Raw genomic sequence first — 25,023 nt, forward strand, 5'->3', positions numbered from 1 at the left:
GGGTGGGCATGGCCTACTGGGTGGGCGTGGCTAGAGTGCATATGGCCTACCGGGTGGGCGTGGCCAGCTCTGCATCGTTCGCATCAAGGGTGCCAATGGGGGCCTGGGCAGGAGTGGGACAGATCTGAGGGTCTCTGGCAGAAGGAGGGTCTCTGGGCCAGGGCCAAGGCAGTGGGGGCCGTTCCCTCACTTTTTCCAGGATGGCTTCGCGGGCCACATGAAACCACTTCGCGGGCCGGATCCGGCCCCCGGGCCTTGTGTTTGACATGTCTGGTTTAGAGGGAGTCCTAGATCCACTACTCACAACACAGGAAAAATAGTTCCTTAATTCTACTCACCAGTGTATATAGATAGTAATATACTAATAGAACTATTGTGTAAAGTACCACACAGTCCTTTCAACTCTTCCAAATGGGCTCCATGCCCATTTGCACTGCTGAAGACTTCATGCCCATTTGCACTACAGATAAGCCTCCAGGTAGCTTTAATGACTCTCTAAAATGAACAGGAGTATAAATCCTTCCATTCCCCACCATCCAGTCAGAGCTGAAGAAGCTTCTTGGATGAGAAGTGAAACGTCTTCAAAGAAAAACAAGAAAGTCCAGTTGCCTTGTGAAGAAGCATCTTTGGGATGAGCCTAAGAAGGAAAACAGCTGAAACCTTGATAAAAGCGGCCTGAGGATTGAATTGAAACTGCAGTAATCAGTCGTCTTCCTATTCTTTCTTTTCAGTGGCCCAAGAAGCTATTGAGTTCTTTGTTATAGTTTCTCAGTTTGGCGTACCTCAGGCTGTGCTTGGAGTCCGTCGCATGCTCCCCCTGATATGGTCTAAGGAACCTGGAGTCAGAGAAGCTGTGTTGGATGCCTATAGGAGACTTTATCTGAACCAAAATGGTGACTCTGAAAGGTTTGGCTTGATCCATTTCTCTCAATCGCAGCAGAAGGACAGGATACCCATTTTGATACAGATAGTCCTCGACTTAAGGCCATAATTGAGCCCAAAATTTCTGTTGCTGAGTGAGACGTTTGTTAAGTGAGTTTCGCCCCATTTTCTTGCTTACAGTTGTTGAATGAATCACTGTGGTTGTTGAATTAGTAACATGGTTGTTAAGAGACTCTAGCTTCCCTATTGACTTTGCTTGTCAGAAAGTCGCAAAAGCTGGTCCCATGACCACGGAACATTGCATCCATCATAAATGAGTCAAATTTTGATCACATGACCATGCTGCAGTGGTCATAACTGTGAAAAATGGTCATAAGTTACTTTTTTCCGTGCTGTTGTAATTTTGAATTGACACTAAATGAACTGTTGTAAGTCGAGGACTACTGGTACAGAATCTAACTGCAAAGCTCACTATTCAGCCTAGTCGAATTTAAGCTGTATCTTGGCCGACTTTCTCATTTGAAATGTGTTGCGCAGAAATTCCCACAAGACCAAGGCATGCAGACCAAATGGAGAATATCCAGTCTGACGTCTCCACGTGCCTTACCCCATAGGACTGCACCTGGCTGCACCCAGCTAACTTGGGTAGAATGCCGTGATGACAGTAGAATTAACTCTGCTTCTTCCCACTTATTTTCTACGCAGGATTCGAGCCCAGAATTTGGTTCACTCTCTCTCTCTCCTAATGGTTGATGCATCTCTGGGGACAATTAGGTGCCTTGAAGAAATTGTGAGTGTGTATTCTCTTATAAAAAGCCATCTAGTTGCGTTTGACGGGTGTTCTTCATTTGAAGAATATTGGTGCCATAATCTCTGCCCCCCAAGCTGCCCTCACAATCACTGATCTAAATTTTTATTTTATCACTTCGACCTTTTAGAGTTTCGCAATGCCTGAGGTACTTGACTCAAACACAGATGTCACTAGGGCCTCTGTAATATGTTTTTGGAATTAATTAAATCAGAGCATTGCTACTTTAATTGATGATGGTAAGTTGAATGTTTTAAGGAGACGTGAGACTGGAATATAAAATGTTTAGGCATGGGGGGAAGGGTTGTTTTTTTCTTTCTTACTAAATAGATAATCATCTTGTTCAGCAACCATTTGAAGTTGCAATGGTGCTGAGCAACCATCGCAGAACCCCTCCACGGTCACGTGATTGAGATCTGGGCACATGGCAACTGGTTCCCACTTAACCATGGTGTCAGCTTCCTGTGTTTATATGATCATCATTTGCAGCCTTCTCTTCTAGCTTCCCACAAGTGAAGTCAGTAAGGAAGTCAGCAGGAAATGTTGCAGGTTGCATCTGCTCCCATTGCTTTTTCTCCCGAGGAGCTCCTATACAGAGTAGAAGATGGGACCCTGGGACTCTGTAGCACAGGTCTGTCTGCACCACCCCCACAACCTGGTTGCTCTGACACCAGGTCACTACTGCCTGCTGCCCTTGTGCCACACCACAGGATGCCTCTCCCCCCCCCCGCATACCATTCCCCCACTACCCCACCAGTTTGATTGTGAGCCCCCATAGGGAAAGGCTTATACCTGGGATTTGCAGCTTCTGTCATCTTCCCCATTGACTTTGCTTGTTGGAAGCCAGTAAGAAGCCGCAGTTCATGGTCATGTGAGGTTTTCCCTTAACAACCCACAATCCTTGCTGAACAACAGGGACTGCTGGAATTGACACTGCTAAGCAATGCAGTTAGATAACATCACACTTTAGGACCACATCACTTAGCGACAGAAATTCTGGCCCCAGTTGCCATAGTTAAACCAGGTCTCCTTTTACTGGATCTTGGAAATGCCGAGAGCAAGCATAGGATCTGCACTGTAGGCAACATATCATTTTGATTGATTGGATGTTTTTCTGGGGTTCTTTTTTTTTTAAAGGAAATGAGCTATGAGCTGGATAATACCAAACAAATCAATATCAGCTACTGGTTGGAAAATACCAGATTCTGTTTCTGGATTTCCTGGAAAGACCTTACTAGTAGTTGTTTGGATCAAGATAATAAGTTAGAGAAATCTTTGTTTGATCTTAAAGGTCTGGGATTTGCATCTGCTGTTCTAATTTCATTTGTGTCAGAATAAACATACAATATCAAAGAAGTAAAATCAATCACTCCTAGAGCAGCAGGGGGTTGGACTAGAAGAGCTCCAAGGTCCTTCCCAACTCTACGACTACTATGACTACTACTACCTATCCTCAATCTCATTTCTACATTAAAGTTTAAAAGAGGGAGCAAACATTTGCTTCCCTGGTAACCCTTCATATGTTTTTATCAATATAGTCCTGCCCCTTTAACTTCATCCACTGAATGGATGAATTTATCCTGCATGAATGAAGCTTTCCACATGCCCTGTGTAAATCTCTACAAAGGAAGAAAAAGTCAAATTTGTGCTCAATCCTAATTCTGATGCAATAACCTTTAAGGCCACCTGCTCGCTACCTTGAAAAAAGAGTAGGAAAGCCTGCAAAGTGTCAGAGATAGCTTTAGGTTGGAGTTTGCAGATGGGGTTGACTGTTATACTAATTTTAAAAACCTCCTGGTTTCATTTCCTGATTACCTTTGTTGTTTCTTAGATCTCAGAGTTTGTGCAAAAGGATGAAATAAAACCTATTGTGATTCAACTGCTCTGGGAAAAATTTACTGAGAAATTGCAGTGCTCAAGATTAGAACGCCATGCTGCTATTATGCTTCTAGGAATGATGGCACAGTGAGTTGTTAGCTGTTTCTATATGGCTAATATATTTAGAAGATTCGGTATAATAATTGTATTTGTATGCAGTATATTCTAAAGAATCTAGTTCCTTGGGAAGCTTCAAGAAAGTAGTCTTACTTGGTATCTAGTTGATCTCTCCCTACCCTTCAGTTTATGAAGTAGCAGTTTAAAACCTGGAGATACATATGTGAGTAAGAGAAAGTCACAAGGAAATTAGATCATTGGTATTTGTTGAAAAACAAACACATGAGAAAAGGTAAATGTCTCTTAGAAATAAGATTTTCCTAATTGGGATTACTTCTATAAATGTTCTTTTGGTTGTAGTGGAATGTTAGCATTCTGCTGTCAAATACTTCATGAGTTCTGATCCTGTGCAACCTGCTTCAACCTGCCAGTTTTGCTGGAGGCAGGTGGAGGGAGGCAGGCACAAAATTAAATTCTCCCCCCCAAAAAAGTGGGAGTGCTTATGTGCCTATCACAATTATTGTCAAGGTTCCGACAGACAGAGACGAATAAAGCAGAACTCAGGCTTGCAAATTCCTCAAAGAACATGTTTATTAGTTACAAAGTATCGGCACATCAAAAGTGAAACCAAGTCTGAAGACACAGGTAACAATTCCCCAGTACAAAGTTTAAAAATCCCATCCCTAAAAATATGCAAGCAACTACGTTCCTCAATACATCTTCTTGGCGGGCTTTTTACACAACGCCCAGCCTGCAGTCTCGGGAGCAGCCGGTGACCTTGGTTCCCATGAGACAAAAGATTATTTTGACTAGTGAAGCACCTGGGCAAACACACATACACACCGTTCTGTGTGGCAACCAAAAATGAGTAGGAAAAATTGGCTGCAGACATGCTCATTTGTAGAGTTGACAATTATTTTATTTCAACAATGTGACATGTTTTGAAAAACACCTCCATCAAGAGCATTCCATGTGCATTGATCAGTCACTGAATATTTTCCAAAATATATTACCCCAACAATAAAATAATGTTGACTGGTACTTGGCTATCCCCTCTTGCTTTTATTTTGAAGGAGAAATATTTTCTTCTAGTAAATTCTCAATATTAATTGTTGCATATGCATTGTATTGTGGCCCTGTGATGAAAACATTTGTCTTTAGATATTTTGTTACATAATTTGTACTGCTTTCTAAAGATTTAAAGTTTCAGTGATTTGCTCTGATTAATTTGACAACTTTTAGTCTCAGACTAAATGGCTTTGATACTCTTCTAGCCTTATCAATCACCTCACCTGCAAACACAAAGGTCTAGCTTGTTGAACATTTCTCAAGAACTTTACAGGATATAATTGGCCTAATAAAAATACTGTGCTGATATAAATGTTATCATTTTTCATGTCAGTTACCTTATGTTGTATTCTTAATTTCAGCAACCCAGTGAAATCTTTGATTTACATTATGTGTAAATAATTGATGTATAATTCATTATAATTATGCATAATTCATCATAAGAAATTAGTATTGGTCCATTGTTTCTCTAAGACACAATGCTTTGGTCTTTCTTAAGATCATTGTGGAGATTTCTATAATATTTGGATCTAATCAGGGATTTTTCTGCACTCAATAGGGGGAAGCCAGAGATTGTGGGAAGTAACCTGGATCTTTTAATCTCTGTCGGATTAGATGAGAGAGTCCATGAAGATTATCATCTTGCCCAGGAAGTGTGCAATGCTTTCTCCAAAATTGCCAATAGCCAGAAGGTTAGAGTTTGATGAGAATAATATTTTATCTCATTTTATGTAACTCGTGGAGTGATAAATGTAACTGACAGCAAAAGTCAGTTTTTCAACCTGAGAATAACTCCAAGGGCAGAATCTTTGTTCAATAGGATTCACTGATATCTGCCTTGAACATTGCTGTGGCTATAGTTTGTAATCCTGTATTGTAAGCGCATGGCCAGTTTTATACAAGGTTATATTAAATAATTACTTAGTTTTATGGGCTGTTTCAATGCACCATATCAGGGTGAGAATCCAGTTTTCACTATGTGCTTATTCTTTTTTGGAACTGTTAAATGTGTTGCATACATTAAAATAAATTTCAAGTTTTCGACATTCAGGATAAAGAATCCCATAGTACTGTAAATAAAATTTAATGTCCCTAAAACAGACAAAAGAAGAAGCGACTGGGCTAAAGCCGAAAGGACGCTCAGCTGTGGATATGTCTGGTGGTGAAAGGAAAGTCCGATGCTGTAAAGATTTTTTCTCCATAGGAACCTGGAATGTAAGATCCATGAATCAAGGAAAGCTGGACGTGGTCAATCAAGAGATGACAAGACTAAACATCGACATCTTAGGTATCAGCGAACTAAAATGGACAGGAATGGGTGAATTTAATTCAGATGACCATCAGGTATACTACTGCGGGCAAGAATCCCTCAGAAGAAATGGAGTAGCCTTAATAGTCAATAAAAGAGTAGGAAAAGCAATACTGGGATACCATCCTCAAAATGACAGAATGATCTCAGTTCGAATCCAAGGCAAACCATTCAATATCACAGTAGTCCAAGTCTATGCCCCAACCACCGGTGCTGAAGAGGATGAAATTGACCGGTTCTATGAAGCCCTACAGCACCTTATAGAACTAACACCCAAAAATGATGTCCTTATCATCATGGGGGATTGGAATGCTAAAGTAGGAAGCAAAAAAATAACTGGAATAACAGGCAAGTTTGGCCTTGGAGTACAAAATGAAGCAGGGCACAAGCTGATAGAATTTTGTCAAGAGAATACGATGGTCATAGCAAACACTCTTTTCCAACAACCCAAGAGACGGCTCTACACATGGACATCACCAGACGGTCAACACAGAAATCAGATTGACTATATGCTCTGCAGCCAAAGATGGAGAAGCTCTATACAGTCAGTAAAAACAAGACCAGGAGCTGACTGTGGCTCAGACCATGAGCTTCTTGTTGCAAAGTTTAGGCTTAAATTAAAGAAAGTAGGGAAAAGCGCTAGGCCAGTCAGGTATGAATTAAATCATATCCCTGTTCAATATACAGTAGAGGTGACAAATAGATTTAAGGAATTAGATCTGATAGACAGAGTGCCTGAAGAACTATGGACAGAGGTTTGCAACATTGTACAACAGGTAGCAACCAAAACCATCCCAAAGAAAAAGAAATTCAAGAAAGCAAAATGGCTGTCTGAGGAAGCTTTGCAAATAGCTGAGGAAAGGAGGGAAGCGAAAGGCAAGGGAGAAAAAGAAAGATACGCCCAATTAAATGCAGAATTCCAAAGAATAGCTAGAAGAGATAAGAATGCCTTCTTAAATGAACAATGCAAAGAAATAGAAGAAAACAATAGAATAGGGAGGACCAGAGATCTTTTCAAGAAAATTGGAGAGATGAAAGGAACGTTTCATGCAAAAATGGGCACGATAAAGGACCAGAATGGCAGGGACCTAACAGAGGCAGAAGAGATTAAGAAGAGGTGGCAAAATTACACAGAAGAACTATACAAGAATGAGCTTAATGTCCCTGATAATCACAATGAGGTGGTCACTGACCTCGAGCCAGACATCCTAGAATGTGAAGTGAAGTGGGCCTTAGAAAAGCTGAGCAACAACAAAGCTAGTGGAGGTGACAGTATTCCAGCTGAGCTATTCAAAATCTTAAAAGACGATGCAGTAAAAGTGCTACACTCAATTTGCCAGCAAATTTGGAAAACTCAACAATGGCCACAGGATTGGAAAAGATCAGTTTACATTCCAATTCCAAAGAAAGGCAATGCCAAAGAATGTTCAAACTATCGCACCATTGCACTCATTTCTCATTCTAGTAAAGTTATGCTTAAAATTCTACAAGCTAGACTCCAGCAGTATGTGGATCAAGAACTACCAGAAGTACAGGCAGGATTTCGAAGAGGCAGAGGAACTAGAGATCAAATTGCCAACATACGCTGGATCATGGAGAAAGCTAGAGAGTTCCAGAAAAACATCTACTTCTGCTTCATTGACTATGCTAAAGCCTTTGATTGTGTGGATCATAACAAACTCTGGCAAGTCCTTAAAGAGATGGGCATACCAGACCATCTTATTTGTCTCTTGAGAAACCTATATGCGGGCCAAGAAGCAACAGTGAGAACTGGACACGGAACCTCTGATTGGTTCAAAATTGGGAAAGGAGTCCGGCAAGGCTGTATACTGTCGCCTTGGCTATTTAACTTATATGCAGAGCACATCATGAGAAAGGCAGGGCTAGATGAATCAAAAGTTGGAATTAAGATTGCCGGAAGAAACATCAACAACCTAAGATATGCAGATGATACCACTCTAATGGCAGAAAGTGAAGAAGAACTAAAGAGCCTCTTGTTGCGAGTGAAGAAGGAGAGTGCAAAACTTGGGTTGAAACTAAACATTAAGAAAACCAAGATCATGGCATCCGGCCCTCTCAATTCCTGGCAAATAGATGGGGAAGAAATGGAGGTAGTGATAGATTTTATTTTCCTGGGCTCCAAGATCACTGCAGATGGGGACTGTAGCCAAGAAATTAAAAGACGCTTGCTCCTTGGGAGGAAAGCCATGGAAAATCTAGACAGCACACTAAAAAGCAGAGACATCACCCTGTCAACAAAAGTGCGTATAGTCAAGGCTATGGTCTTCCCATTTGCAATGTATGGCAGTGAAAGCTGGACCATAAGAAAGGCTGAGCGCCAAAGAATTGAAGCCTTTGAACTATGGTGCTGGAGAAGACTCCTGCGAGTTCCTTGGACTGCAAGGCGATCAAACCGGTCAGTCCTAGAGGAGATCAACCCTGACTGCTCTTTAGAAGGCCAGATCCTGAAGCTAAAACTCAAATACTTTGGCCACCTAATGAGAAGGAAGGACTCACTGGAAAAGAGCCTAATGCTGGGAAAGGTTGAGGGCAAGAGAAGAAGGGGACGACAGAGAATGAGGTGGCTGGATGGAGTCACTGAAGCAGTAGGCGTGAGCTTAAATGGACTCCAGAAGATGGTAGAGGACAGGAAGGCCTGGAGGAACATTGTCCATAGGGTCGCGATGGGTCGGATACGACTTCGCAACTAACAACAACAACAATACTTCCATATGGAAAGTACCGAAGTGTTGGTGAAAGAATCAGCCGGAAACATCACTTTTGCCTGGAGGACACCCAGTTGGGAGCTCCTTTCACATCCTCTTTAAATTGTCCATCCAAGTGGTACCCATCTATCTATTTGCAGTCGCTCCTTTCAAACTGCTAGGTCAGCAGGAGCTGGAGCATGTGACAGGCGCTCACCCTATCCTGCGACAGCAACTGGATCTCGAATATGAGCCTGTCAATCATCAGCTCAATGTCCTAACCTCATAAGCCACCATGCTTCTATGACAAAACAATTAAAACCTGTTCAGTGTTTGTGTGAGAAAGAGAGAAGTAAAAAGCCAACCAGTTTAATTAGGAAGAGGAAATAAAGTATGCATGAAATACGATAAGTATATAAAAGATAGTAGTGTTGCAGGATTCTCTGAATATTTATATTTATAAAGGATTGTGCCTAGAAAATTGCCTCCTTTTATTAAAGGGGCACCTTGTAGGGTAAGAGGAAGGTAAATACCAACCCAAAATATTTTACACCAAAAGTGTATGTATTCATTATGAGATAGCTGACTGCATTTGAAAACGTACTTTAATGAATTAGACTTCTCTTTCACCTTTTTAGTGATGCAGAGGGGAATAAGATGTTTGATAGAATGGATTCATTTGGGGCAGAATGTTTAAGGAAGACATGTTAGCCGCCCTGAGTCTTCGGAGAAGGGCGGGATATAAATGGAATTAAAATAAAATAAAATAAATAAATGTAGGGAATTTGTTTGAAAAGAAGGCAAGATGTCTTAGTGATTATGCTAAGCAAAGAGCTTCTGAGGATCACCAGACTTCATATTAGCAGGATAGCTTGGAGTTTCAAATGGCAGACTTTCCTATTTACTTTCCTTCCCAATTCAAATTTGAAGAAAATATAAAAGGTACAAGAATGTGGGCACATAAAATCGAAAACGTATTTATAATTTGCCCTTTCTTTTGATTTAATGAAAATGTTAAGATCAAATCATTTATGGTGGACATGTGATAAGGCAAAGAAATATTGGAGTAGGGTTCATATTAATGCAGAAAATTCTTAAAGTGAACATAAAGATTAAACCAGAAACTTTCCTTTTGGGTCTAGTGGAAAGAACTGGGGGGGAAAAATTGGAACTCTGATTTTATATATGATGACTGCAGCAAGATTGCTCTAGGCACAAAAATGGAAGGATGCCTCGATTCCTACCTTGGACGAATGGTTACAAAAGCTGATGGAATTAGCAGAGATGGCTAAATTGACCGTGTTGATAAAAGAAAAGAACACAAGTCTTTTTTGTTTCTACTTGGAAACCGCTTCTGGACTTTGTGCTTGAGGTGGAAAAAACATGATATTATGATTCTGGGTTTTACTGATTATACTGATTTGCCGATACAGAAATGGCCAGTGCATACTACTATAGAAATGTAAAAAGTTGAGATTTGATTTTAATGTCTGATTTTTTGTTTTCCCTTTTTCTGCTGTTGTCCCCTACTATTTGCTTTTGTATTTTCACATTCTATGTTATAAATGAATAAAACTAATAAAAAAACATCAGCACAAGATATTTCTTTAAGCTACTTTTAGAGTACTTGCCTTCAGGCTTGGTCTATAGTTTTACATTTGTTAACGAGATAATTGATATACTTCCAAAAGTTCATGTATGTATGGCAGAACTATGTCTGAGTTCTATAACAGGATCTTCTCTAATTGTGATGGAGCTTCTTTCAACATATAGGAACTTCAAAATGGACTAAGGAAGCACAAATTAGCTTTGGTTTCAATAAAGAAAACCAAAAACGTTCTGCTGGATATGACTAATATCTTTCTCTTTTCTCACAGTCTGACTTCGGAAAAAACATTACTCCCTTCCGACTTCCGCAGTCACATCTACTTTTCAAGCGTCTGCATGAGGCCATAACTGTGGGTGAGTTGGGGAAACTGAGAGGAAGGTAGGCATAGCTAAAGGTAAAGGTAAAGGTTCCCCCGCACATGCGTGCTAGTCGTTTCCAACTCTAGGGGCTGGTGCTCATCTCCGTTTCAAAGCCGAAGAGCCAGCGCTTGTCCGAGGACGTCTCCGTGGTCATGTGGCCGGCATGACTAGATGCCAAAGGTGCACAGAACGCTGTTACCTTCCCACCGTAGTGGTCCCTATTTTTCTACTTGCATTTTTACGTGCTTTCGAACTGCTAGGTTGACAGAAACTGGGACGAGTAACAGGCGCTCACTCTGTTACGCGGTACTCGGGATTCGACCCGTCAAACTGCCGACCTTCAGATCAGCAAGCTCAGCTGAGCCACCGCGTCCCTCAGGCATAGCTATAAGTATGTTATTTTGCCTAATTGTAGGCCTTTCCCCCCTAGGTTTTGGTCATTCAAGTGCATATTGGATTCCCTTCACTGAGAGAGCTGTTGCCCTTATCTATCTGTTGGCAGAAGGACCTGAGGAAATATGCGCTCAGATCTTGCAGTGTTGTAGCCAACAAGCACTGGAAAAGTTGCAGGAGTTTAGTACAGCAGCTGAGGCGGGTGAGTTGAAGGTGGGCGTGTTCTCTGCTTTTGGCAAAGTCTGCTTGCGATACTTGAGGCAGGTGACTTAGAAGGGGCATGGCGAGAGAGGGCAGCAAGAGAAAAGAAGAAAAGAGTAAATGTACTGTTAAAAAAAATTGTCTACTCTCCAGAGTTTGGATCTTCTTCCGGTGAAGCAACTGATGACTCGAGCATGATTGATATCATTATGTTAACACACTTGGTCTCCCTTGCGGGAGATGTGGCCTTGCAGCAGCTTGCACACCTGGAGTTGTCTGTAAGCAATGAGCTACGCAGGCGCCGTGTCCTTGGGGAAGAAAGAGACGCAAAGGAACAAGCTGCCAGCACTGTAAAATTCCAGACTAGCAAGGTGAGGACTGGAATTCTTGTTTCCATGTCTACTTGCCTTCAGTTATTTCAATGGCTCACCATCAGATCACGTTACTCAAGATTTCCATAATTTGGGACAGGGACCTTTGCTGAGCGTATCCTTCTGCAGAATTGCTCAACTAACTGCGAGGAGTAGTGGTATACATCGGGGGGGGGGAATCACGAGTGCCTTCAAACTTTTCTTAATCTTGATGCTGCCTTGCTCCACTGAGGGGCAGAACAGTGCTAGCTTTCCGTTATTTCTTCCTTCTGCATAGTGCACTGGGAATGACACCACCATGGAGGAGGACCTAGGCTTGGTTGGGGCTTCTGCTGAAGATGCAGAAACAGAGCTCATCCATACCATTTGTGAGACAGAGCTCTTGGATGGTAAATATGGAAGCTGAGTGGGGTTTTTCCCCCTTATTGATGAATCTTTTAATTGTTTTTTGTGGGTAAGAAATTAAACTACAGACATACACACAAATCCCTAGCTTTCAATTACTTTGTGCCATGACCCCAATGAGGTAACCAGCCTCAGTTAGGAGAATGTGGAATGTTAGATTATACTGAAATAATATTTTTAAAAATTCAGAGGCAGAGTGTGTGTTTTTCAGTGACTGAAGCATATCACATTATAGGCCACATTAAATGAATTGTCTTATTAACAATGGCTTCTTTATGCTTGCCTCAAGTATATATTTTGCATGCCTGAAGATTTTTACTTGTATTAATGTTCCCTAGAATGATCAGCTTTCTTGCCTTTATAGGAAAACAGCTGCTTTCAGCCTTTGTTCCCCTTGTACTCAAGATCTGCAACAATCCGGGACTCTATAGTGATCCAGCACTCTCAGCAGCTGCCGCATTGGCCCTGGGAAAATTCTGTATGGTCAGGTACGATTATTCTGTGAGGAATATTTCTTCCAAATCCTTTTTGCCGATGTACTGCTTTATGCTCCTTCTTACAGCTGGGAAGTCTTTTAACTGATGAACTGAAGTTTGCTCGCTTTTCATTCCCGTGCAGTGCAGAATTTTGTGACTCACATTTGCGGCTCTTCTTTACAATGATGGAGAAAGCCACACTCTCCAGTGTACGTGCAAACCTCATCATTGCAGCTGGAGACCTGGCCATCCGCTTTCCCAACTTGGTGGAGCCTTGGACACCCCACCTGTATGCCAGGTAATTCTTTGGTGGCAAGGTCTCTGGCCTGGAAGGTGAAGAAATCCAGCTAGCCAGCTGGGTATAGCATAAACACCTTTCCAGCAACTGAAGCCTTCAAAAGTTCTGATGGTGCACCTCATGATGTCGCTTGGTTTTGCTCCTTAGGTTGCGGGACCCTTGTCAACATGTCAGACGGACAGCTGCTATGGTGATGACTCACCTGATCTTAAAAGACATGGTGAAGGTGAAGGGGCAAGTGAGTGAGATGGCAGCTCTTCTCATTGACCCTGAAGATGAGATTGTTCATCTGGCTCGAAATTTTTTCACTGAACTCTCTAACAAAGTAAGGAAAGAGGCCTCGTGCTAAACTTTCAGAAATGTAAAACCTCATTTCTGTGCTGCTAGATTTTAAATAATGCTTCGTAGACTACATAACTGAAGCATGGTTGCCATTTAAATGTCCAAAATAGAAACTTGAAATGCTCTCAATATTTATGGAGCAGGCTGTAGGTGTTTGAGATGGGGCTGGTAATGGAATAATTTCAAACATTAGAAAGGGCTCCATTTTTTTTTACTCAGCCTTTAGTATGCAGGCAACCTGCTTTAAATAAGCACCATTCAGTTAAATCCTAACCCTTTCCATCTTACTGATCTGTCGAATACTGTGAGTCTCTTTGCTCACAACCAAACAAAACCTTTTCTGCCAGAAAAACACGGATTAGAATCAAACTGCCACCCAATGTATTTTGGTGCAGATATACCAGTCAAGGCTTTTCAACCTTTTCACCCATTGTACCACTTTTAGGATATGGTAATATCCGAGTACCACCAGTCGCCTAGCAGGGTGTCAAAAACTTGATGACCAAAAAAAAAAGGAAAAAAGTGATGAAGTAGTACAGGTAGTCCTCGACTTACAACAGTTCGCTTAGTGACTGTTCAAAGTTACAATGGCACTGAAAAAAGTGACCCCCAAGCCACAGCCGAGCAAGACACCTGCCTGCCCGCCCGGCGGCACTCTTCCTCCTGTCCGAGGTTTTCATTGTGAGCATTTCTGTTGAGGATTGGCAGTGGGGGTGGAGTGGGGGGGTGTTTGGTTTTTATTCCCCCCGTCCACTGAGTGGTTGCATCAGGTTTGGGTCACTTCACATGACCCTGGGACACTATGACTGTCATAAATATGAATCAGTTGTCAAGCATCTGAATGTAAACCACAAGACTCTGGAGATGCTGCAACATTCCAGCTGATCGGCGCTTGTTCTGGGCTCGAAAGTGCCAGGATCAGCGCCGAGCTCCAGCTGGAGCCTGGCACAGATCCTGGCGCTTCCGATGAGCCCTGCAGCTCCAGCCGTCTCTCGCTCAGGCTTGTGCGGTGCTGCCACCGGTTCACCTCATTCCCCTCCCCAGCTACCACTTTTCTAGGATGGTCACGTACCACCTGCCAGTTGCCAATGTACCACAGGTGGCGCCTGTACCACTGGTTGAAAAGCTCTGATACCAGGAACCACTCTTAACTGAATAGAAAAGTTCAGTGTAATGTACATTTCATTAATGGGGGTAACAGCATCCTGTTATGATCATAGCTATAAAAGAACAAAATGTTCCGAATCAAGGCTCTGTTGGCTGAAATTGTTTGATTTCCTCTCTCAAAATAGCCTTTTCCAGTTTTTCCTATAAATGGAATGGCCTTTTTCCCAAGATAGAGTGGAATCTCTTTCCAGATGTAACTTCTGAATAAATGTGTCTGGCTTGTCTTGATCTTAGCATCTGTATTTTATCCAGAATTATCTTATATAGGTTGAGGCCTGTCTCCAAAGCCGGATGGGTTCAAGAGTTTAAGAAACTCCACTCTTTCTTTGCAATGCAGGATAATGCTGTTTACAACCTGCTCCCTGACATCATCAGCCGCCTCTCAGATGCAGACTCTGGCATAGAGGAACAGCCTTTCCATACCATTATGAGGTAGCCTTTTTATTTTAGTTTTTTTTCCTCCTCCACACCTTTACATGTCACATCTAAGGCACTGAGCTTCCTAAGGCACTGAGCCTTGGTGGAGCAGTGGGCTAATGCCTCCTTAAGTAACACCAGCTGCCTGCAATTAGTGCAGGTTCGCATCCCACGAGGCTCAAGGTTGACTCAGCCTTCCATCCTTCCGAGGTAGGTAAAATGAGGACCCAGATTGTTGGGGGCAATTAAGCTGACTTTGTAATAATGCCGCTTGGGGTGTGTGTGAAAGCCCTAATAAGCAGGCATATACATAGAATGAAGGCTACTACTAAGCTTGTAAGCCGCCCTGAGTCTTCGGAGAAGGGCGGGATATAAATGGAATTAAAATAAAAATAAAAATAATGCCTAAAATTACTTGGCACATAAAATGGGAGCCAAAACAGTAGGTCAGATTATGGAATGCAAGTTTGTTTGGGATTGCCTATGGAGATTCTCAGTCATCCAGGTCATGGTTGTCCTGAAGGTTGTTTTCAAAAGGAAAATGGACTTTCCTTGCAAATGTTTCGCTTCTCATCCAAGAAGCTTCTTCAGTTTACTGAAGTTCAGCTCACTGAACTGATGAAGCCTCTTGGATGAGAAGCGAAACATTCTCCAGGAAAAAAAAACTGAGAAAGTCCAGTTGCCTTTTGAAAAGCACTTTTGTTTGGGATTATATTGAATGCTTGGAATTCTTGAGGAAGAAACAATAAAAGAAGCATTATTGCCTTTCGATATTGTGTGGACAACGAATTTCTTGAGCTAACCAAACAAGAAATGAGATCAAGAAATCAAATTTCAAGAAATTCCTTAACTTGCCTCCTGTTTTAAGTAATACTGAGAAGAACAGAAAGCTGACATGTCAGAAAACCTCGTAATCTTGTAATTGCAATCCAAGAGTAAAATACTGAACATTAATACTTGAAATCTTTTTTTTGTATTCCTTCCTTTTCCTCCGCACTCTGCCTCCCTCCCCCAGGCAACTTTTTTCTTTTATCACTAAGGACAAGCAAACGGAGAGCCTGGTAGAGAAACTTTGCCAACGATTTCGAACTGCTCGGTGAGTAAGGAATTGGTAAAGGAATGAGTGTTCTGGGTGAGAAGGTCTGTCAGTCCTTTTGAACTTGAAATGAGAAGGTTTGGCCTCTGGAATGAGAACCCCAGTAGAGTAAATTTAGAGAGGAGATACATTCTCCTCACAGTGTAAAATGATATAGCGCCATAAAGACCCAAAAAATAGCCCTGCTGCTGTTCTAGCAGGATGCAACTAGCGTTTCATCAGTTGTAGTTAGACAGTGGCCGTGGCATCCTATTCCGTGTGTAGGTTGAGAATGAGGTCCTATCAGATGACAACATTTAAGGAAGGGGACCGGGAGCACTCCCACACTATGTCGTCTACTAGACAGGCAGATATCCTCAGGGAGAGGCGGTTTCTCAAATAACCTAGCCCTATGCCATGAAAAGCTTTAGGTGTAAAGCTGATTACAAGCACCTTGGATTGCACCTGGAAGGCAACTGAGCCACTAGTGCAGCTCACACAGGAGTGGTGTCCATCCTGGATCCCTCTGTGCTTTTGCTACCATTGATTGATCGTGGTGCCGTGTTTCCCTGAAAATAAGGCCCGGTCTTGTATTTTATTTTATTTTCCTCCAAAAGAGGCACTAGGTCTCATTTTCCGGGGATGTCTTAACCTTAGGACCACCGTAGCCAGGCCTCCCATGCCCCGACCCCTTTTGTGCTGCTGCTTGACTTCTTCAGTGTCCACTTGCAGCCAGACACACATGGCGCACAGCATTGGTGCTGTCGCTTGCGGCAGGAGCCCACTTGGTGCTTCACACCGGTGCCGCTGCTCAGGGCAGAATGCCATGCAGCACTTCAGGCCATTGCCACTGCCGGTGGCAGGATGCCCCGTGGTGCTTTGGACCGTTGCCGCCACCACTCACAGCAACGGCTCAAAGTGCTGTGCAGCCTCCTGCCACGAGCAGCAGCACTGGCGCGATGAGCCACACGGCAGCTACACACACATACCAGCTTGATTTTTAGGCGTGCTTATTTTTGGGGTAGGACTTATATTAGACCCACCCACAAAACTCAAGCTAGGGCTTATTTTCAGAGTAGGTCTTACTTTTGGGAAAACACAGTATCTGGCTGGACTGTCTCCAGGGATTGGAGAAAGGAAGTGCATTTTCTCGCCCTGCTGTGGCTCAGGGGATTTTGCTACCACCAAATAGCTTCTAAAATGCGATATGACAAGCAGCCCCATGCAGTTGTGGGGCTGTCCCAAAAGGCACAGCAGAGGGTAGCCCAAAAGGTAGGGGAGGATAGATGGTTTGAGAAGTTGAAGGGGAAGAAGTGCCTTGCCTTGGAAGAATCGATGCCCAGGGCTGGGAGGAACCAAGCTGGGAATGATTTGGATCAGAATAGGTCCTCAGCTAAAACAAGTGGGATTTGGTTAACAACAGCAACAGGAAGTGCCAGGATTGCCATTGTGAGCGATGGGGTTATGTGACATAGAACTTTACAATTTCATTGCTTAGTAATGGAAACTCCAGTCCTGATTACCATCATGACATGAGGACACCTGTATGGGTAACCCTAGTGAAGCAACATAATAAATGTGGGGAGGGGGGCTATATGACAATGCTAGCCTATAGGCAACTCTCATTGATTGCTATTGGGACTAGCAACTCTTGTCACATAGCAAAGTTGTTAAGTACAACTTCACCAGTTCTAGCTCTAATTGTTAATTTCAATGTCACATAATTATAAATACTTCCTGGCTTCCCCATTGACTTTGCTTGCAGAAGCTGGCTGTGAAGTTTGCAAATGGCAATCTCTTGGCCATGATTAACACTGCAATCATCATAAATGTGTGCTAGTTGCCAAGTGCCTAAATCACTATCACTTGACTGAACAGACGTTGCAATGGCTGCAGCTTTGAAGACCTGTGATATGTCTCTTTTTTTCAGCACCATTGTAATTTTGAACAGTCAGTCAATGAGCAGTCAGTAAGTGAGGACTACCTGTACTATCCTGCTTATAAGGAAGCTATTTATGCAGTTTTTAGAATCTCCACTCCTGCCATTTATGAATGCTTTTCTTAAGATTTAGAATGACTGCTTAAAATGTGATGTGAGTGTAAGCCAGGGGTGTCAAAGTGCCAGCCCGTAGGCCGGATGTGTCATGCTGAAACCGTGCCCACCCCATTGCCGGCAATGGAAAAAAAGTCGTGACACGTCACGTGACGTTGCGAGTTTGACAACCCTAGTGTAAGCAAATTCAGGCATTTGTTTTCTTAATTATAAAATCAGCTACTTTTGTGCCTTGTTCACCATCATGTTAAAACAGATGCAGGTCTCAAAACCTTGTCTCAAAACCTTGTCCCTATTTTGTGAACTTTCCAAAGTAGTCTCTTTAAAAAAGAGTTATTTGTCCAATATGAATGCTGCCCTGGAAACTGAAAAGGCAACCAACCAGCCAATAGACCAGGATGTTTTGTAACACTTTTCTTGTCAAAGTGAATCTGTAATCCAGCCTCAGACATATATGTGCACAGTGAGTTTTGCAACACCAAACATTTGCCCTTTTCATCGTGGATTCTCCATTTCTAAGAATGAATCTTGCCAAATTCTGATCTTCCATTAATGGCCCCAAATCTATATCCTATCTCTAACAACTACTTTTTTACACAGATTCTCATTGAAAATAGCCTAAGATCCTGACCTAGATACTTTATCTTATATCTGGTTATTTCTGTACTTTGTATTCTGTACTTTTGTACTTTGTGTTCGTTCTGTCAATGTAATCAACCCGTATCAAGGTTGATCTCTCTAGACCAGTTTGTCAACTTTAACAACTTTAGGATGATTGAATGTCAACTCCCAGAATTCCCCCAGCAGCATTCTGGCAGTTGAAGTCCAATCATCTTAAAATTGCCAGAGCTGAGAAACATTGCTCTAAGTCTGCATTAAAGAATAGATAATCTCTGGGCTTTGCCTTCGTGTGATGTCTACACAGTTTAGCATTCTGGAACATTAGCTGAGCTTTTGGCAAAAAGTCTGTCTTCTAAAGTCAGATCACGCTGAAGTCCTCAGTTTTGGTTTTCATTCATTAGCATTTTTCTTTCAAGGTGTCTGTACACCAGTGCTACTATATAGCATAAAATTCTAAACAGTTTTTTTTTAAATGCATTATTTACAGCAATATGTTTCCCTTCTTTGAGAGGCATTTGCAGTATTTACTCTTTTTTTAAAAAGGCCAGCAAATCTATACTAAATTCTGGCTTGTCTAAAACTTGATCCTTTCTTTGGTTCAGTTAAAAACCATATCTCAACTCTCATTCCTGTTATGTTTTTTTTAATTGGGCCATTTCTTCCCTCAAACATTTCTCTTATCAGTATATGAGCCAGAAACAAAAACCAGGATCTATTTCTTCATCTTTCCTTCTATTTGTGATTCCAACAATACAGTTTGGATTGTAAATCAAAAATGAAACCTGGGATGGTTCTCCTAATGATGCTGCCTGACTACTTTGACTTCTGTGTCAGTGAGGAGTTCTGTCCCTCAGAAAGATTCGTTCTGTTTTACCACCAGGATGCTTTGGTCCCAGCCATATTCTGCAGCTCAGTCCATGAATCAGAACCCGTGAACTCCTTTTAATTTTTTTTCTTCTACACATCCCAGGCTAAATGCTTTGTTTGTCTGTTTGTTTACTATCCCCTTGTAGAATCCAGAATTCTATTCTGTAGAAGAAACTATTTCACTGTCAAGACAATTGGCAAACTGTTACTTCAAATGAGTGGATTCAGATTGGTGGGTCCTCATTTTAAGGGCTGGCATTCTTCCCCCTTTGACTGGCATCCAAACTTTTCTTCTGCTCTCCCTGAAGAGGTAATCAAGCTGTTGGATTAAGGGAGATGTATAACTGTTGCTAAGCAACAAACACAGTGGCTATTCACCATTCTCTTCGTACTTTATAGCACCCAAGGAATAGAGCAGTCTTTCTCATTCTACATCCTTGTGATTTGAATTTTATCCTACTATTCCAACATGTCTTTAGTCCAAGTTGATTATGTGGGTATTCATTTTGGATATGTATGCATACAATTGTTGCTGTTGTTGTTGTTATTATTACTACTACTACTACTACTACTATTACTATCTTTCGTTTTACCTGGTTTGTTGTTTATTGCCCAGTCTTTAAGTCAACAGATAAGTTAAGTACATAGGTTGATCACACAGGTTCAGAAATTCCAGATGGTATCAACTTTAAATCATCCTTTCTTTTCAAGAAGGAGACTGGGTTGTCACACAGGCCTCTTAAAAGATGCTTATTTTCATGGAAATCACCAAACATGTATCCCATTCTATTTTGCTTTGAATCAGATTGACTGATAGCTACATTGGTATTGAATGCTAGTCTTCAAGATTGCAACTGACCAAAGATGATCCATCAAATGTGTACATATTTCTAATCATTATCATTTCTAATCAAATGTGTGCCACACATGGGTGACTGGCTTCTTGTTAGGAAAAAAAAATACTTTCCCTCATACAACCTCTGTGCTTTCTGTGTTCTGTTTCTGTATAATTAGTACAAGTCCTGCATTCATCCCTTGTATGTGCTGTCGTCTATAGAGGTAATTTTGAATTATTTAACCAGCAACGTACCACAACTATATTGTGAAAGGTGATAGTCTGAGAGCAATGGCCAGAATCACCATCGGGTTCTAGCAGATTATGGCCTTGGCCGCCATTATTTTTGCCTTTGGATAAGATGTTAGGAGCTTTTGTTTGCCCTCAGCCAGATGTTGTCTCTCATTACCATCAAATGTTTTGACTTCTTTTTTGTGTGTGTGTGATGTGGGAGGAGGGAACAAAAGGGACACTTAGAAGAGACTAGATTTCCCAGAACCTAACCATGGATAATTCCAAAAGTTTGGATGTGCACTCCAGGAGCCTCAAGAGCTCATTCGACTGAGCTCCTCAGAAAACCTGATTATACCTGAATTTCTGCTGATTCTTAAATTCCACATTTTCTTGTTCATGCTCTTCAGTGATCGTTGTAAAGGTGATGGCGTACAGTGGCACAAATATATACACTTAGTCCTCGACTTGCTACCAGAATTGATCCCCAATTTTTATTTCATTTCAAACTTATTGGTTTATCAAAATATAAAATACAAAGAGAAATTCAAAAAAGTAATAGAAGGAGGGAAAGGGAAAAAAAAGATATACTGTAGTACAGACATGTCAAACACAAGGCCCGGGGGCCGGATCCGGCCCGCGAAGTGGTTTCATGTGGCTCGCGAAGCCATCCTGGAAACAGTGAGGGAACGGCCCCCACTGCCTTGGCCCCGGCCCAGAGACCCTCCTTCTGCCAGAGACCCCCAGATCTGTCCCACTCCTGCCCAGGCCCCCATAGGCACCCTTGATGCGAAGGATGTAGAGCTGGCCACGCCCACCCAGTAGGCCATATGCACTCTAGCCACGCCCACCCAGTAGGCCACGCCCACCCGGCCCCCTGAGGGCAACCGCAATGCTGATGCGGCCCTCAATGAAATTGAGTTTGACACCCCTGCTGTAGTATAAAGAGGAAAAAGGAAAGAGCCCAAAATTTCTGTTGCTAAATGAAACATTTGTTAAGTGAGTTTTGCCCCATTTTGTGACCTTGCCACAGTTCCTAAGTGAATCACTGCAGCTGTTAATAAAATGGTTGTTAAATGAATCTGGCTCCCCTATTGAGTCGGCTTGTCAGAGGGTCATAAAAACTGATCACATGACCCTGGGAGACGGCAACTGTAATAAATATAAGCCAGTTGCCAAGCATCTGAATTTTGATCACATGACGATGGGGATGCTGCAGTGGCCGTAAGTGTGAAAAAGGGTCTTAAGACACTTTTCGGTGCCACTGTAATTTTAAACAGTCACTAAACGAACTGTTATAAGTTGAGGACTTCCTATATTCACACACATGCATGTACACACACATGCCTAAGGGAGGTAAAATCAGATGAAAACCTCAGTTATAATCCTTGCTTTACTACACCAGGTAAGAATAAATAATAGATCTCAGGGGGATTTATTAGTGATTGATGCTACCTTAATGAGGTAACATGCCTCTGAATATCATCCACTGTTTAACGAGACTAATGATTATTGCAGTACTATTTCCAATAATAAAAAGGCTGCTGTTTATTCTGTATCATTAATTTATTTATTTATTTATTTATTTTAATTCCATTTATATCCCACCCTTCTCCGAAGACTCAGGGCAGCTTACAAGCTTAGCAGTAGCCTTCATTCTATGTATATGCCTGCTTATTAGGGCTTTCACACACACACCCCAAGCGGCATTATTACAAAGTCAGCTTATTGCCCCCAACAATCTGGGTCCTCATTTTACCTACCTCGGAAGGATGGAAGGCTGAGTCAACCTTGAGCCTGGTGGGATGCGAACCTGCACTAATTGCAGGCAGCTGGTGTTACTTAAGGAGGCATTAGCCCACTGCTCCACCAAGGCATTTGGATCAGGGCTTTTCAACCTTTTCACCCATTGTACCAATTCTAGGATATGGCAACATCCGAGTACCACCAGTCACCTAGCAAGGTGTCAAAAACCTGACACCCCCCCCCCCCACAAAAAAAGGAAAAATGTGATGAAGTACAGGTAGTCCTGGACTTACAACAGTTCACTTAGTGACTGTTTGAAGTTACAATGACACTAAAAAAGTGCCCCCCTCCAAGCCACAGCAGAGCAAGACGCCGGCCTGGCGGCGCTCTTCCTCCTGTCCAAGATTTTCATTGTTGTGAGCATTTCTGTTGAGGATTGGCAGCGGGGATGGGGTGGGGGGTGTTTTGTTTTTATTCTCCCTCCGTCTGCTGGGTGGTTGCAGCAGGTTTTGGTCACTTCACATGATCCTGGGACACTGTGACCATCATAAATATGAATCATTTGCCAAGCATCTGAATGTAAATCACAAGACCCTGGAGATGCTGCAACATTCCAGCTGATCGGCGCTTCTTCTGGGCTCAGCAGAAGCATCAGGATCAGCGCCGAGCTCCAGCCGGAGCCTGGCGCTGATCCTGGCGCTTCTGCTGAGCCCTGATGGCCCCAAAGAAGTGTTGATCCTGGCGCTTCTGCTCAGCCCTGCAGCTCCAGCCATCTGTCACTCAGGTTTGTGCGGTGCTGCCATTCCCCTCCCCGCTACCACTTTTCTAGGATGGTTGTGTACCACCTGCCAGGTGCCAATGTACCACAAGTGGTACCCATACTACTGGTTGAAAAGCCCTGGTTTAGATGACTGGCCCAGAGGAAATGAAAGTTTGGATGTTCCATTTTTTCCATACAGTAGTTACCCCAGCCCTATGAATTTTTTCTCCGTATCACATGTACATAGGATCCGTGACAAATAGGATAACTGAGGTCACTCATGCTGACATTGCATTCATTCTCACAATCCACAAAACTTTCCCTTATAGCAAATGCTTCTTTCCTATAATGGAGCATATTAGTGGTTTAGGAATTGAAGTTCAGTGAGAGCAGGGTCTTTAGGGGACATATCCTTCTAAAAAAACCTGTTAAAGAATGCTCTAATCTAGAAGATTAATTTGTACAGGTGCAACTTCCCCTGTGTGGGTTTACAAAGAGAAACAGACTTGAATAACCACTATTACAAGTCAACAGCTTGTTCTCTTGAGTAAATTAAGCCTGAATCTCCTTGGTTTCAAAATACACTCTGTTTTAGTTCTGGGCTGGTTGTTGCAAAGTTCATGATGTCTCTTCCTCATGCCAACTTCCCGGCCAGGCCAGAGAAAAAAGGTACATAGGCAGAATAAGCTTCCTTCAACCTTGAATAGAATAGAAGGCCACCTGCCTTGTTAGTGCCAAGCTTGGTGGAACTGAAAATTTCCTGAGCCTCGCAAGGCAATTCAGAAATGAGAGTATGGATTCATATTCAGAGATCTCCCTTGTCATCTTGGCAACCATTCTTTTCTTTGCCATCTAATTTTTGTCAACAAACTGTTTGAATTCCAGTAGCCATGAACAAATACTTTGCGGCTTCATGCCTTCAATTGTTACCTTTCTCTTTCACTGCCCTTTTTCTTTCCTTCCTCTTAAATAAGCTCACAAAGTACCTTACTTATTCATGAGGGGAGGAGCAGCCACATTACTTGTTTAAAGGCAGCTGATTTATAATTCTGAAGTTCTTTGGTTTCCTTCTGGGTGATTTTTACTGATTTATTTCGAATTCTGCAGAGAGGCCCATCAATAATAGTGTTAAATATGTAATCCTATAATTAAGGGATTTAAACTGAGTCAATTAAGGATGAAGTGGAAATCAGTAGGATCCAAGTGCAACAAACGTGGGTACTTACTCTGTAGAGAGAAAATATATATATATTTTCAGCAGGATTCTTTTGTTCTTAATTTACTTTTGCTGTGTTATCACAGCTTGGGACAGTTCTTGGGTACTTCTTGTGGGGATATGTTTTGTCCTTCCTGATATGTAGTCATAGGCATACAGTTCATTTGGGGAACAAGGCTTCTCGCTATCCTTCAGTGTAATGTGTTCTTTGTGTTTGGTTGAGAAAGTAGGTCTTGACCACTGAAGCTGCATTATTTTGCTTCCTCTTTTTTAGAACAGAGCGCCAGCACCATGATTTGGCGTACTGCCTTACCTTGCTTCCTCTCACAGAACGAGGGCTCCGTAAGATGCAAGACAACTTCGACTGCTTTGCTGATAAACTCCAGGACTTGGTGGTCTACAACCACTTCCTTGCTGTGTTGGGACGGGTTCGTAGAGCGGCCACTAAGCCAGAGATGAAGGTGAGGGTCATCTTTTTGTCCCACGCTAGCAAAATGACGTATGCTACCTTTTTTGTGTGTGAAAAAACTCATTGCTAGATCATGGATATATAATAATTAAGTCTATGATACAAAATTTATATTTCTCCTCTGTATGTGATACCATTCCTCAGGCTCTTATTGAAGAATTTGAACAGAAGCTCCATAAGTGTCACCACAAGGGTCTGGATTCCTTCACTGAAGCTCCACAGGAGGCCACATACCCAGAAGGCAATAATACACCTGTGCTGCGGCCAATAAAGAAAGTAGCATCACGTATGTCTGTGTTTTATCCTAACACTTCCTAATTCAGATATTTAAATATATAGGTAAAGGTTCCCCCGCACATGCGTGCTAGTCGTTTCCGACTCTAGGGGCCGGTGCTCATCTCCATT

General features: G+C 42.2%; 1 protein-coding gene across 2 annotated transcripts in view; it reads left to right on the forward strand.

Annotated features, from left to right (window-relative positions):
- Nucleotides 1-25,023, forward strand: part of NCAPD2 (non-SMC condensin I complex subunit D2) — a 42,549-nt gene that overhangs the window by 15,917 nt on the left and 1,609 nt on the right. The window contains exons 15-29 of one of the 2 annotated variants that reach the window (XM_081321349.1): nucleotides 732-906; nucleotides 1,588-1,672; nucleotides 3,522-3,655; nucleotides 5,253-5,385; nucleotides 10,585-10,669; nucleotides 11,106-11,270; nucleotides 11,423-11,640; nucleotides 11,918-12,029; nucleotides 12,410-12,533; nucleotides 12,664-12,819; nucleotides 12,967-13,144; nucleotides 14,666-14,760; nucleotides 15,761-15,841; nucleotides 24,424-24,610; nucleotides 24,763-24,904. In XM_081321349.1, coding sequence (XP_081177475.1) covers nucleotides 732-906; nucleotides 1,588-1,672; nucleotides 3,522-3,655; nucleotides 5,253-5,385; nucleotides 10,585-10,669; nucleotides 11,106-11,270; nucleotides 11,423-11,640; nucleotides 11,918-12,029; nucleotides 12,410-12,533; nucleotides 12,664-12,819; nucleotides 12,967-13,144; nucleotides 14,666-14,760; nucleotides 15,761-15,841; nucleotides 24,424-24,610; nucleotides 24,763-24,904 — 2,070 coding nt within the window. The remainder of the gene's footprint in view (nucleotides 1-731; nucleotides 907-1,587; nucleotides 1,673-3,521; nucleotides 3,656-5,252; nucleotides 5,386-10,584; nucleotides 10,670-11,105; nucleotides 11,271-11,422; nucleotides 11,641-11,917; nucleotides 12,030-12,409; nucleotides 12,534-12,663; nucleotides 12,820-12,966; nucleotides 13,145-14,665; nucleotides 14,761-15,760; nucleotides 15,842-24,423; nucleotides 24,611-24,762; nucleotides 24,905-25,023) is intronic. The other variant, XM_081321350.1, reaches the window with a different exon arrangement.

This window comes from Vipera berus (genome assembly GCF_964194415.1).
Source record: "Vipera berus genome assembly, chromosome: 2".
NCBI classification, from domain to species: Eukaryota; Metazoa; Chordata; class Lepidosauria; order Squamata; family Viperidae; genus Vipera; species Vipera berus.